The 15,441-nt window shown below is 47.7% G+C and overlaps 1 protein-coding gene across 5 annotated transcripts in view; it reads left to right on the top strand.

The window, feature by feature from the left end:
- Positions 1-12,527, top strand: part of LOC101433925 (arylsulfatase D) — a 31,124-nt gene extending 18,597 nt beyond the window's left edge. For all 5 annotated transcript variants that reach the window (XM_058291610.2, XM_071212933.1, XM_058291609.2 and 2 more), the window contains exons 8-10: positions 555-717; positions 2,064-2,185; positions 7,943-12,527. In XM_058291610.2, the coding sequence (XP_058147593.1) occupies positions 555-717; positions 2,064-2,185; positions 7,943-8,322 (665 nt within the window). In that variant the 3' untranslated portion in view covers positions 8,323-12,527. The remainder of the gene's footprint in view (positions 1-554; positions 718-2,063; positions 2,186-7,942) is intronic.
- The last annotated feature ends 2,914 nt before the right edge of the window (positions 12,528-15,441 follow it).

Raw genomic sequence — 15,441 nt, 5'->3', positions numbered from 1 at the left:
GTGTGTGCATACAGTTATCCAGGGCGGTGTAACAAACGACCCCAAAGCTTAGAAACTAAGCCTCTCAGAACAACAATGCACGTTTTGCTCGCCAGTCTGCAATCTGGGCTGTTCTCAGCAGAGTCATTTCTTCTCTGCTCATCATCAACCGTGGCAGCTTAAGAGCCAGGGCTAGAAGGAGTCAAAGAGTCACTTGCGAATGTGCTTGAGGGCGATGCCGGCTGCCAACTGGAGAGACCCCGGTAGCTGAGGCTCTCAGCCCGCTGCCCCACATGTGGCCACTTTGCGCAGCTCGGCTTCCTTACCTGGCTGCCAGCTTTTCCATCCTAGCTCAGAAATCACGCACAACTTCCTGCTGAATTTCAAGCGCGGGAAATGGATGCCAGCACCTGGCGAGGGTGCGGCACGGCTCTGGAAAGCACGTGGGCCTGCAAATACCGCTGCGGTCGCTTTGGGAAAACACCATCCACCGCTTTGCACGTAGATGTTTGCAAACCTCCTATCCATTAACTTTCGATTTCCTGGGGCATCCTGACAAGGTCATTGACTCGTAGGTGGCAAAGGCATGGGTGGCTGGGAAGGCGGAATCCGCGTCCCTGGAATATTCCGGTGGCCTGGGATGCTACCTGCCGGCCGGGTGAGCGACGAGCCCACGAGCCTGATGGACGTTTTTCCAACCGTGGTCCAGCTGGGAGGCGGCCAGGTGCCCCAGGACAGGTACGCCTTTGATAAGCCTGTCAGGCCCCTCATTCCTGAGGGTTGTCCTTTCGTTCTTTTATACATGAGAATGTTTTTAAAACTCTCCACTCTAATGAAACTACGATGTAAACGCTAATCCGTGTGGTGCAGCCGTGCTCCAGAATGTCTTCACCCAATGCAGTGAACGTGCCACGGTGATGAAAGAGGTTGTTGATGTGGGAGGAGTGGGGCGGTGGGGCCCTCTTATATTTTTTAATGTAACATTTTTTGTGATGTATGTATTTTCAAAAAAATACAATAAAAAATGATGGGGGTGGGGAGTGGGGTATATGGGAACCTCTTTTGTTTTGTTTTTTTAAGATTTATTTTTATTTCTTTCTCTCCCCTTCCCCCCATTGTCTGCTCTCTGTGTCCATTTGCTGTGTGTCCTTCTGCCTCCGCTTGCATTATCAGGCGGCACTGGGAACCTGCGTCCCTTTTTTTGTTGCGTCATCTTGCTGTGTCAGCTCTCCGTGTGTGCGGCGCCATTCCTGGGCAGGCTGCACTTTCTTTCGTGCTGGGCGGCTCTCCTTGTGCAGGAAAGAAAGTGCAGGAATGGCGCCACACATATGGAGAGCTGACACAACAAGATGACGCAACAAAAAGAAACACAGATTCCCGTGCTGCCGGCAACAACAGAAGTGGACAAAGAAAGAACACGCAGCAAACGGACACAGAGAACAGAAAACTGGGGCGGGGCAGGGAAAAAGGGAGAGAAATAAATTTTAAAAATAAATAAATAAATCTTTAAAAAAAAACACCACCATCCTATAATGTCCTGAGATGGAATTCTCCCAGTATGCACGAGAGGCTCTGAAAATAGGACTTGAAAATGATTTATCGCCCCCATTTCAGCACATTACCAAGAGAGGATGATAGAAGCTGGCATTCTGTCAACAATTTGGTTCTTCCGCTTAAGGCGTCAAATAATGCAGTGTGTCCAGTTCTGACCCTCACTCCCCAAAAGCATTTTCCTACATTAGGATGTATTTAAGAAACCGGGAGGCTAAGAGGAGCTTTCAGGAAAGCTACTCCATTATTTCTGCATCAAGTCCAGATGGAGTACTTTGAGGAATTAAAAGCTGTTTAGAAGAAATGCCGCCCTCAGAGGCCACTTGGACCTGACTTCTTTGCCCACATGGCGGCAGGAGTTGGAATCAGCCACGGTGGAAACAGACGAGCTCATGAGTCGGGCACGTGGGGTCGGCTGGAGTTTAGCAACAGTGTGTGTCGGGACGGGTTTCTGGCAACTCTTGCGGTTTTACGTCGAGCGGCGACCCGCCCGTGACCGACTTGACCCCTTGCTCTTCTCTTCCCCTCATCAGGGTGATCGACGGGCGTAGCCTGGTGCCGTTGCTGCAGGGAGCCTCGGAGCGCTCTGCCCACGAGTTTCTGTTCCACTACTGTGGGAATTCCCTGCATGCGGTGAGGTGGCATCAGAAGGACAGTGAGTACTGGCTCCCGCCCCAGGGGGCACACGTCCCTTTCCCGCACGGGCAGAGCTGGCGAGAGCCCCTCCCATCTCAGAGAGGATGGTTCCCCTGTGCTTGCTCATGTGTCTCGGTTTGCAGGCGCTGCTTTGACAAGTAGCACGCCAGGGGCCAGCTTAAACCAAGAAAATTCATTGCATCGCAGTTTTGGAGGCGCAGGGTCAAGGAGTCAGCAGAGCTCGCTTTCTCCAGGAGAATGGAACATTCCGGCATTCTCCCAACATGGCACGCTTTCTCTCCTCATACTTGCTGCTGAGGTCTTCCCTGACCTCTGGCTCTTCCTCTCTTTTCGCTTCAGATTGTATTGTGTCCACATTTCCCCTGCCTTATAAACCTCCAGGCCTGTGGATTTGGCACACCCTGATTCAGTCTGGCCACATGGAAATAGAATCTTTGAAGGTCTGCTCACAAATGCATCCACTCTGGCTGATAATAGCACATTCAAAGGTCCTCTCTACCAATGGGCCGACACCTGCCAGGTTGCGCCCCTCAGCTGGCTTGATCAGCTGCGAGGACCTACCAAAACCTTTGCCAGTCCTGCTATTGAAAATATTACATTTATTTCTGTTTATAAAAGCCTGTTTATGAAATTTTAAAAGTCACCCTAATTCTGTTTAAGTAGGAAAACATTCAGCTGTCTTTTATTTTTAAAATTTTGTTAACTTTCATTTTCTCAACTCTAATTGCATTTAAAATTTTTTCATTTAGTTGCCTTATTTTTAAAGATACATCGATCACAAAAAAGTTACCTTAAAAAATACGAGGTTCCCATATACACCCCACACCACCCCACCCCACTCCTCCCACATCAACAACCTCTTACATTATTGTGGGACATTCATTGCATTTGGTGAATACATTTTGGAGCACTGCTGCACCACATGGATAGGGGTTTACATTGTAGTTGACATTCTCCCCCAGTCCACCCAGTGGGCCATGGCAGGACACACAGTGTCCAGCGTCTGTCCCTGCAGCACCACCCAGGACAACTCCAAGTCCTAAAAATGCCCCCACATCACATCTCTTCTTCCCTCTCCCTGCCCTCAGCAGCTACTGTGGCCACTGTCTCCACGTCAAGGCTACAATTTCTTCCATTACTAGTCACAATAGCTCTGTAGTAGAGTATCAGTAAGTCCACTCTGATCCATGTTTTATCCCTCCATCCTGTGGACCCTGGGATGGTGATGTCCATTCCACCTCTACATCAAGAGGGGCTTAGATCCCACATGGATGATCAGTGCAGTTCTCCTGCTTGTAGCTGTAGACTCTCTTTGGGAATGAATGAACCATTTTCGTCTGACATTTCCTCCAGGGCAGACAGCAAATCTGTTCTTTCCCCTGTTAACTGAGAACACATTTTCCTGCCCCTTTTCAAGGCTGTTCCGATTGGCAGTGAAATTCCGAGTTTACTTCGATATCCATAGGGTGGAGTGGATGGGACGCAAGCAGTTGAGCACCCGCTTCCCACACGGGAGGTCCCAGGTTCAGTTCCCGGTGCCTCCTGAAAACAAACAAGCAAACCAATGGAAAAACCAACTCAGGGAACCCGTGTGGCTCAGTTGCTGAGTGCCAGCTTCCCACATACGAGGTCCCAGGTTCAATTAAACTCCGCCCCCCCCCAATATCTCAAAAAAAAATGTTGATTGGTAAAAAAAATTTTGGTAATCAGCGCCACAATAGTCCCCAAGTTTTCTAAGAAGAAGGCTCATTATTGGACATGCATTGAGACCCTTTTATTTCACAGATGGGAAAACTAAGACCCACTCCCTGCTCTGGGGGTTAAATGGTAAGAACTATCTAAAAAATCAGTGATTTTTAAGGAGGGCTACAAAGTTTGAGAGGCAGTCAAATAAATGCACAAAGTATCCGCTAACGATTGCTGAAGAGCAGTCAGCTTTGGTGCTATAAGAGTGGGGTTTGTGGGGACAATTGAGCTAGTGACCAAATGATTCCTTACGGATTTAGGCAAAGGGAGAAAGTTACGGCTTTGTTATTGAAAGGCAATAGATTCTAGTTGATTTTAATCGATGCTTGTTAGTTATCAAGACAGTGTTTACCAGATGGGGGAGGTCGTCGGTGTGGGAGGAGCGGGGTGGGAGGTGGGGGGTATACGGGAACCTTTTTTTTTTTTAATGTAACATTTTTGTGATATATGTATCTTCAAAAAAATACAATTAAAAAATGATGGCAGTGAGGGGTGCAGAGGGAGTTACATGGGAACCTGTTATGTTTTTTTAATGCAATGTTCTGTGTGATCTATTAACTTTAATTTAAAAAAAAGGAAAGTGTTTGCCAACAGTTTTCAGCAACATATAGAAAGCAGGTAAAAAAGTTTTAAAGAAATTCTGCACATGAAAGTAAGCTCTGATGCTGGTGGAGAAAAAGAAAGACGGAACTCTCTGAATGAACTGTGAAAACGCTATCTTTTTTTTTTAATTTTTTAAAATTTTTTTTATTTTTTATTTTTTTAATTAAATTATTTATTTTTAAAAATTACATTCAAAAAATATGAAGTCCCATTCAACCCCACCGCCCCCACCCCCCACTCCCCCCACAGCAACACTCTCTCCCATCATCGTGACACATCCATTGCACCTGATAAGTACATCTCTGAGTATCACTGCACCCCATAGTCAGTGGTCCACATCATAGCCCAGACTCTCCCATGCTCCATCCAGTGGGCCCCAGGAGGATCTACAATGTCCCATAATTGTCCATGAAGCACCACCCAGGACAACTCCTCGTCCCGAAAACGCCTCCACATCTCATCTCTTCCTCCCGTTCCCCAAACCCAGCTGCCACCATGGCCACCCTTCCCACACCCATTCCACATTTTCTCTGTGGACATTGGATTGGTTGTGTCCATTGCACATCTATGTCAAGTGGGGGCTTAGATTCCACATGGATGCTGGATGCACTCCTCCTGCTTCCAGTTGTAGACACTCTAGGCTCCATGATGTGGTGGTTGATCGTCTTCAACTCGATGTTAGCTGAGTGGGGTAAGTCCAATAAATCAAAGTGTAGGAGCTGAAGTCTGTTGAGTCTCTGGGCCTGGGTGTCATATTATCAGTCCAGAGATTCAAATCCCCTAAATATATCTAAAACCCCAGCACCAACTACAATTCCATTAAAGTAGCATGCAAGTCTTGTGAAGAGAGATCCCCTCTGAGTCCAATTCCATCATGCAGAAACACCAGCTCCAAAGAAGGGCCATCTGCCATGGCAGTGAACCCCATCTGCCATGATCATAGAACCCGTGGGTCTCTTTATTCCTCAAAAGAACCAATACCTGGGATTGTATCTACTTTATCTGTCTCTCAGACTCTGCTCATTTGTGCATAAGGGCATTCCTTCTGACAAACTCCAGACTCTTTTTTAGAGACTCACAGCCTTATATTCTCATTTCTCCTTTCCATTTCCCCCTTACATTAGGTCAAACAGCATTTTGAAGTCATGTTATTATATGTAGACAGGGATATTCTGCTGATCCGTGTTGAACCTTTAATTCAAGGTCCTTTTCTAATTGCATCTTCAGCTGGTATGTGGTAGTGATCCCTCGTTGCCAGGGAGGCTCATCCCCGGGTGTCATGTCCCACGCTGGGGGGAATGCACTGCATCTACATGCTGAGTTTGGCTGTGAGAGTGGCCACATTTGAGTAACATGAAGGCTGTCAGGAGGAAACTCCCAGGCACAGTGCTACTCTAGGCCTTATTCTTATTGGAGGCGTATAGGCTCAAAAGCATAGCCATTAGTATCAGGAGCCCACTGTTGGGCCCTCCTTCCTTCTTGGTTCTTGCCGTTGCACCTGGGGGACTGCCGCTGCTCCCCCAGGGTCCACAACAGTGACCCCCCAGCCAGGGGCCCAGTACCCCCCCCCCAGCTATTGTTTTTAATTGTTTCCACTATGAGTATATCTAGACATTACTATATACCCTGGGCATATGCCCTGTTTAACTCCCTGTCAGCCATATATATCCTGTCAATAACATCCTGTATCAGTATTCCTCCGCTGCCATTGTTGAACCACTCTGTGATCCAAAACTTCCTGTAAAGTGAATCCCAACATAATGTCAGCTTCACAAGAGTCTTAGATCACCGAAATTCAAATATACAATATACAGTACTTCCCCATATCCACCATAAAACCTTTTCCCTTCCACAGCAATAATCTTTTAACTTATTCATATCATATTTCCTGAAACTGATGTAGAGATTCTGAGACAATAGCTTTCAAGCAAGGTGACATCTGTGCTTACTATGTGGTCCATACTTTAGGTTGTACAGTTTTCTAAATTTTTTAGTTATCCTATGTTTTGCCTTATGGTTTTCATTATTAGTCTGTCGTCCCCTATATGTTTTTGGTGTAATATTACATGTTTTATATTCATCCTCATGTACTCTCACAGAACTCCTCTCTTGCCCCCATATTTACCTTGTTTCCATCCATTCCACAACGCTATCTTGATGAGTTTTGAAAACAAAGTAAAATACATGTTTTATTCATGGCTGTGCACTTAGGTTGACTTGCAATCAGTGTTAAAACAGACTTCGCTTAGTGAATTGGGAAGACAACTATCTTATTTTTTCATTTTTTAATTGTCTTTTTTTTCAAAGATACATAGATCACAAAACATGTTACATTAAAAAATATAAGGTTCCCATATACCCCTACCCCCACCCCACCTACTCTTCCACATCACTATCTTGATGGGTTTTGACAACAAAGTAAAATACATGTTTTACTCACCGTCGTGTACTTATGTTGACTTGCAATCAGTGTTAAAACTCAGACTTTGCTTACTGAATTGGGAAAACACTTTTTAAAAAATTTTTAAATTGTCTTTTTTTTAAGATACATAGATCACAAAAAATGTTCCATTGAAAAACAGAAGAGGTTCCCATATACCCCATACCCCACCCCACCCACTCCTCCCACATCACTATGTTGATTACTTTTGAACACTAAGTAAAATAAATGCTTTATTCAGTGCTAAAAAAAACAAAACAAAACAAAAAAAAACAATGATTCTAGTCCTGGGACAGTTTGGGAAGAGTTCCTTTTCTTCTCTCTGCTTCTAGCACAGCTTATGGAAATAGATGCACCCAGTAATTCGAAACAGTTAAGGTTGCTTTTTTTTTTTAAGATTTATTTATTTATTTACTTATTTACTTCTCTCCCCCCTCCCCCCTCCCCCCTCCCCCCTCCCCCTTCCCCCCTCCCCCCCTCCCTCGTGGTTGTCTGTTCTCTGTGTCTATTTGCTGCATCTTCTTTGTTCACTTCTTTTGTTGTCAGCGGCACGGGAATCTGTGTTTCTTTTTGTTGCGTCATCTTGTTGTGTCAGCTCTCCATGTGTGAGGCACCATTCCTGGGCAGGCTGCACTTTCTTTCATGCTGGGTGGCTCTCCTTCCGGGGCGCACTCCTTGCACGTGGGGCTCCCCTACGCGGGGGACACCCCTGCGTGGCACGGCACTCCTTGCGCGCATCAGCACTGCACATGGGCCAGCTCCACACGGGTCAAGGAGGCCCGGGGTCTGAACCGGGCCTATCCGTTGTGCCAAATCCGCTTCCCAGTTAAGGATTTTAGTTGTACAAGTAAACTTGTATCCTCTTTCCCCTTGGCCGCGTAACATTGTATCCTGGTGGTGGCTCTGCAGTAAGGACGCGCTGACAACGGGGCAGCTTTCCTCTGACTGTTTTCTTGTTTCCTCCAGGCGGGCGGCTCTGGAAGGTCCATTACGCGACCCCGCGCTTCCATCCCGAGGGAGCTGGAGCCTGCTACGGCCGCGGAATCTGCCCCTGCTCTGGGGAAGGCGTGACCCACCACAGCCCCCCGCTGCTCTTCGACCTCTCCAGGGACCCTTCGGAGGCGCGGCCCCTGAGCCCCGAGTCTGAGCCGCTGCTGGGCGCTGTCCTGGCGCGGGTGGACGAGGCCGTGGCGGCGCACCTGCAGACGCTGCCGCGGGTGCCCCAGCAGTTTTCCATCGGCAACATCCTCTGGAAGCCGTGGCTGCAGCCGTGCTGCGGGACCTTCCCGGTGTGCTCCTGCAGCGAGGATGGGGGCGACAGCCGCCCCCAGACCCCAGGCCAGTGAGCGGGGACCCAGGAGAGAACAGGCAGGCTGATGCGCGACAGCGCGGCCTCCCGGTGTCACCGGCTGCTGGAATCGGTTGGTCCTTGCAGCGGCGAAAAATCTGAGTCTCCTGTACACGTGCTTTCCCAAAAAGCACTTTTGTATGTTATTATGAGTGTCATGCACGGGACGTCTGCAAAATGGTGAAAAATTTGGGCCCCGGCTGAGCTCCAACAAGGAGACCCTCTGCCTTCTCGTTTCAGCTCTCGTGATGTCAGCAGGGATCCTTTTCGCGGTCTGTCTAGTGCTGTTGTTTCAAGCTGTTGCGCTTTATGCGGGACATTTTGCCCTAGTTCCCAAGTGCAAGACGGCTGGGAACGCACCTTGCGGGGAAAAATACGTGCGTTAGCTTCCTTCCGGCCCGAATTGTAGGGCGATCGGGCAATGCTGAAGAATCAACACTATAAACGAATAGGCGTCTTCAAACAAAAACACACAACGGGAGGCGATGTATTGATCAGATGATGCAAATATTATCACCAGAGGCTCACGGCAAGGTCACCCTGTATTTCCACCCAGAAGCAGTGGTGGGTGGGGGTCTGCTAATCCAGTGTTTGCTGCAACTTTATAGAACAGAATTACTGTGAATAATGAAAATCCATTGTATGCTGATTCTAATCTTGTTTCCCTTTTAGGAAAACCATCCCCTGGGAACAGGGGTTGGCCTCAGTGCCCCCATCTCTGAAATAAGAGGCTCCCAATGGATACCCAGTTTTGCCCCCTCCTCTTCTAAAACCCAGGAATTACCATGGTGCCAGTTGCTGATTTTTTTTTTTTACCGATCAATGTTAAATCATATTTGGAATATAATTGTCTATATGAACAGCCCTACAAAGTATGGGCAAAAGCATTTGTACCTACTCTTCTCCGGTAACAGAAGACAGCATTCAGTCTCTGCTCTTGAGAAATTGTCAATCTGAAACGGTTCATTTGTTACCCATGCTTTAGGGTTACTGACCATGTATCTTACTTGTATCAGTTAGAAATAGCTTATGGTTACTAGTGACAGACACTGAGAATAGCAGTGCCTTAAACAGGAGTGGCAGTATGTTTCTCAGGTAACATGAGGTCCAGGACTGGCAGGCTCCTTCCAACTCCCTGCTGAACTCTCCTGACATGTAAAGTTCACCTCATGTTCTCAAAATGGCTGCTGCAGCTCCAGGCAGCACCCTGGCATTCAGCAAAAGGGCACTCCTTCCAGATGAAGCAGTCCCTGTGAAGGTAGTTACCTAGAATCCCTAACCAACAATTTCTGCGACAATCGACAATTGTATCTCTATAGACGCACCAAGAACTTGAGAAATGCAGGTGGGTCGGCGGCTGCCCCAAATAAAACCAGGTTTAGGCTAGTTAGGAGCAAGGTGAAAGAACCTTTATTTCGTTGGCCGTGGCTTTTGGCATCCTTTTATTGCTAGACCACGTGACTTCTTTCACTTTGCTTTGAAACGTGCCTGTTAATTGGGGAAAGACCAGCGATCCGTGAGCAGTGTCGGGGTGGAAGATTTCAACCACAGGCAAAGGGGCAGGGGTCTGCTCGTCTCCTCCGAGCTGTAAGACCCAAAAAAGAGAAAGGAGAGCTGCGTTCGTTGACCAAGCATTTCCTCTGAACAAATTCTGGTTCGCCTCCTTCTCCCTGTTGGTTGACTCAGGGCATGAGGATAAATTACTGGGGTGGGAGTCGCAGCTGGGACTTAAATCCCCCCTGACCCCCAGTCCAACAGTACGCGGGCTCTTGCCCTCTTCCTCTCTGGCCATCGGGGTCTCCAGACCAAATTTGCGACCACCCAATGGGGAGACAAAGGGAGGCTGAGGAAGAGACCGTGCGCTCCTTACGAGGCAGTCGTCTTCGGGGGGTCCAAGATTGGGGTCACCTCGTGAGCGTAGCAGGAACCCACTTCCCGTGTGAGCCTGGAAGCTTCCAGAATGCCAAGGGGGAGTTGGCAGGGGCTGGTCGGTCTTCTTGGGGACCCATCACGGCCTCCTGCTTTCAAGCCCACCCACCCACCTCCTGGAGGGGGTTCGGCTGGCCGAGTGGAAGCCGAGGCAGCGGAGGGGCCGCAGGGTCCAGCGCTCGGCCTCCTGGGGCCAGGGGCTGGGTGGAGGAGCTCTGAGCGGGGCCTGGAGGGAACAACTGAAAACCCAGCCCACACTTTTTGTTTTTATTATTAAAGTTAATATGTCACGAGGAATGTTGCAGTGGAAAACGTAAGAGGCTCCCATATAACCCACTCCCCACCCCTGTCATTTTTGTAAATTGTATTTTTTTGTAGATACATATCAAAAAAAGGTTATATTAAAAAAATAAGAGGTTCCCATATACCGCCCCCACACACACACTCCTCCCACATCAACAACCTCTGTCATCGTTGTGGCACATTCACTGCATTTGGTGGATACATTTTGGAGCACTGCTGCACCACATGGATAATAGTTTACATTGTAGTTGACACTCTCCCCCAGTCCATTCAGTGGGTTATGGCAAGACATAGAATGTCCAGCCTCTGTCACTGCAATATCATCCAAGACAACTCCAAGTGCTGAAAATGCCCCCACATCACATCTCTTCTTCCCTCTCCCTGCCCTCAGCAGTTACGGTGGCCACTTTCTCCACATCAATGCTACAGTTTCTTCCATTACTAGTCAGTATAGTTCCATAGGAGAATATCAGTAAGTCCACTCTAATCCATACTCTGTTCCTCCATCCTGTGGACCTGGGATGGTGATGTCCACTCCACCTCTATATTGAGAGGAGGCTTAGATTCCACATGGATGCTGGATGCAATTCTCCTGCTTGCAGCTGTAGGCACTCTTGGCTCCCTGGTGTGGTTGACAATCTTCACCCTGCAGAATAGAGAACTCAATGTGGAGCACATATAGGAGGGCGTGGGGCTGTCTAATCTTTCCCTTGCCTCACGTTGGTATTCACACACCGAGTCAGCAACCCTTACCTGGGTGGCCGTCGGGCCAGGGTACGGCCGTTTGCTGACATCCAGTGGAAACCCTGCGGATTTTGCTTTCTTGGAGCTCCCTTAGGAGCAGCGCTCCAGAAGGTTTTACTCAGTTCTATTTTCCTGGCAAAAAGGGTCTGACTGTGCCCGGGTGAAATTCTTTCTCAAACAAACCGCAGACACAACGGTCGGGAAATTTAAATCGGTGTAGACGCGAGCCGTTGATTGATCTCTGACAGTTAATGTCACCAAAATATTGATCTGTGCCAGTTAATGGAAGTAACGTCTGGGTCTGTTCGAGTTCATGTAAGTAACTTACTGATCTAGGCTAGCTAATGTACGTAATTGACTGATCTGTGCTAGTTAATGTGATGAACTTTCTCATCTGGGTGAGTTCATGTAATTTATAGATCTGTGCTAGCTAATGTAATCATTGATTTGCAATCTTGGCTAGTTAATGGAACTTACTGATCTGCGTTAGTTAATGTAAGTACCTTATTGATCTGAGCTAATTCATGTAGTTGATGGATCTGTGATCTGTTCTAGTTAATGTAACTAACGTTGATCTAGGCTAGCTAATGTACGTAACTTACTGTTCTGTGCTAGTTAATGTAATTAGCTTATTGACCTGTGCTGGTTAATGTAATTGACTTTCTGATCTCGTTATTGATCTGTGCTAGCTAATGTAATTAACTATGGATCTGCAATCTTGGCTAGTTAATGTAATTGATTTACTGTCAGATTTGTGCTGGTTATTGTACTTAACTTTCTAGTCTGTGCTGGTTAATGTTACTGACTTTGATCTGTACTGGTTAATGTAACTGACTTTCTGATCCGTGTGAGTTAAATTAACTCTCTGCTCTGTGCTAGATAATGTAATTAACATATTGATCTGTAATCTGTGCTAGTTAATGTAATTAGCTTACTGATCCATGCCAGTTAATATAATTAACTTTCTGATCTGTGCTAACTGATGTAATTCTGATCTGTGCTATTGATGTAATTTATTGATCTGTGCTAGCTCATGTAATTAACGTATTGATCTGTAATCTGTGCTAGTTAATGGAACTAACATTGGTCTGTACGAGTTAGTGTAATTGACTTACTGATCTGTCAGATGTGTGCTGGTTATTGAAATTAACTTTCTAATCTGTGCTGGCTAATGTCACTAAATGAGTGATGTGCTGGTGGATGTAATTAAACTTCTGATCTGTACCAGCTCATGTAATTAACCTTTTACCTGTACTAGCTAGTATAACTAACTTGACCTGTGCTAGTTAGTGGAACTAACTTGCCCTAGACCGAGGAACCCTCTGGCTTCTTCCACAGCCGACATCACAAATAGTCTCCACAGGGGAATTTCTCAGGCAGCAGGTGCATTCCTAAGCTAAGACCTGAGCAGAATTACTGCACAAAACCGGGCAGATTTTCCATGGATGGTTTAGTTTCTGCTTATTCGCCCACCCCCAGCCTTTGCCCACCTACCAGCGGCCCCTTCTTCCCAGCACCCGGCCAGCCATTGCTGCTAAAACTCAATCACTTCAGATCAAGGGAAACCTAAATCAAGGCCAGCAGTTCCAGCACGTCGAGTGTTATGTAGACGAGATGGGGGCCGGATGCGGGATGATGAAAGACCCTCTTTCGCGTTGGACATTGAGACGGCATTGGGGGACGGTGGAGATGGCCAGTGCTCGCCAGAGCTATCTGCTGTTTCCCATCCGTGTCTCCTGCCGGAACATTCCGTCCATGAGAACGGGCGCTTTCTCTTGTGACTGCCGAGGCCCCGGGCCAACAGCAGGGAAGGGAGTGGCGTTGGCACACAAATCTCAGGTTATTGGATGTGTGTGCAGCCGTGCCTGCCCATTCACGTCCCACCGTAGGAATTCAAAAATCACCACCTATAGAATTGCGCGGGACAAAGTGTAAACCGGAATGTAAACGGTACTCCGTGGTTAGTGGCAACGCGTCATCAGTGGTAACAAATGTACCACACGAATGAAAGATGTTAGTGGAAAAATGTGAGGGAGGGAGTGGGGGGGATGAGGCATATGGGAATCCCCTACATATGTTTTAACTTTATTTTCCCCTCACCCATTGTTTGCACTTGCTGTCTGCTCTCTGTCTTCCTTTTTTAGGAGGCTCTGGGATCCGAACCCAGGACCTCCCATATGGGGTGGAGGTGCCCAACCACCTGAGACACCTCCACTTTCTGCTTGTTGTGTCTCACCGTATTTCCTCGTTGTGTCTCCTTGTTGCGTCATCTCCTGGCATTATTTTGTTGCACCAGCCCATCGCATCAGCTCAACACCTTGCTTGCCTTCCTTAGGAGGTACTGGGAACCAAACCCAGGACCTCCCGTGTGGTAGGCGGGTGCTCAACTGCTTGCGCCACATCCGCTTCCCTCCCTATTTTTTTAATGAGCATTTATTTTTTATTGTATTTTTTGAAGATACATAGATCACAAAATATGATATATTAAAAAATATAAGAGGTTCCTACATACCCTACACCCTCACATCAACAACCTCTTTCATCATCGTGGCACATTCATTGCGTTTGGTGAATACATTTTGGAGCACTGCTGCCCCACATGGATTAGAGTTTACATTGTAGTTTATTCTCTGCCCCAGTCCATTCAGTGGGTTATGGCAGGATATAGAATGTCCAGCATCTGTCCCTGCAGCAACTCCAAGTCTTGAAAATGCCCCCATATCTCATCTTTTCTTCCCTCTCCCTACCCTCAGCAGCTACCGTGGCCACTTTCTTCACATCAGTGCTACAATTTCTTCCATTGCTAGTCACAGTAGTTCTACAGTAGAATACCAGTAAGTCCACTCTAATCCACACTCTATTCCACCATCCTGTGGACCCTGGGATGGCGATGTCCACTCCACCTCTACATCAAGAGGGGGCTTAGATCTATTTTTGATTTACGTACTTTAAAGCTTCTTTAAAAATAAAATCGTCACGTGTCTGAAAGGACGTGGCCAGGTCTGGGTAACCTCCCTTCTGTAGACTTGGGGATTCCCAACGATGACTGGAGCCCTCGTGATTACCCTCGTGGAGCTGGAGATCGTCTCCAGCAAATCAAAAGCCGCCCACGGCCACGATTTCAACGCAGGTTCTGAGGCCCGCTGAATCACGTTCCGGGAAGATGCCCTAGCCCTGCTCCTGGAGCCTGAGCCGATGCCACCTGACCTGGCAAAAGGGTCTTTGCAGGTGGCATGAAGATAAGGCTCTCGACATGGGAGATTCATTACCCTGGATTTTTTTTTGGAGACAGGGGCTCGATGGACTCACACGGGTCCTCCTACGAGGTGTGAAAACGGATGAAGAAGAGGGAGGGATGCGGCGGGGAGATGGAGGAAGGGGCTGTTGCAGTAAGCACGGCTGTTTCCAACAGAAGGGCCTCGGGATCTGGCACCAGAAAGGAGAGACACGTCCTTCAGGGAGAAGGTGACCGATGGCACCCGTGCACAAGAACGGGGAAATCGTCCCCAAACCAGTTCACGGTGAGAATCGGAGCTCGGGTTTTTATAGGCAAAGCAGAGGGCTAGGAGAGAAGGAAAACACGGGATGGCAGGGATCTGCAGTTTCTCAGCCCCGCAGTGTCTTGAGCACATCCAACTTGTCCTTGATCTCAGCGGCTAATAAGCCACAAATTCGATATCCTTGTGCCGGTGCGCGGCTTTCAGGGCTCCTTTCTCAGCCGACCGCTCAACGCTATCAAGCTTTTTGTCTCTGAGAAAAGGTGCAGGTGTCCACCCTTCCGTCTGGTTTTGCTTTGAGACGCGCTCTTACTCCTGGAAGCAAAACTGAGACATTCTGGTCGATATCCTTCAGGGAACGAAGCGCCAAGAGGCAGCTGCTACGATGAGATGGACAGAAACCCAGCTCGATGAGCGAATGGGGATTTTCAGAGCTGCTTAAATGATGAAATTTTAGTAAGCATATTTTCCACCATGAGGGCCACAAACCACAGAATGCCGGCACCTCTGGAAGCTGGAAAAGGCAAGGGGAAAAAAAAAAAAAAGATTCTCTCCTGGAGCCTCCAAAATAACCAGCCCTGCCTTCCCCCCGACTTTAGCCCAGTGGAATTCACCCCAGAACTGTAAGAGAATAAATGTGTGCT

The sequence above is a fragment of the Dasypus novemcinctus genome, chromosome X (genome assembly GCF_030445035.2).
Source record: "Dasypus novemcinctus isolate mDasNov1 chromosome X, mDasNov1.1.hap2, whole genome shotgun sequence".
Taxonomy (NCBI): Eukaryota; Metazoa; Chordata; class Mammalia; order Cingulata; family Dasypodidae; genus Dasypus; species Dasypus novemcinctus.
This window is presented reverse-complemented; position numbering and strand designations above follow the sequence as displayed.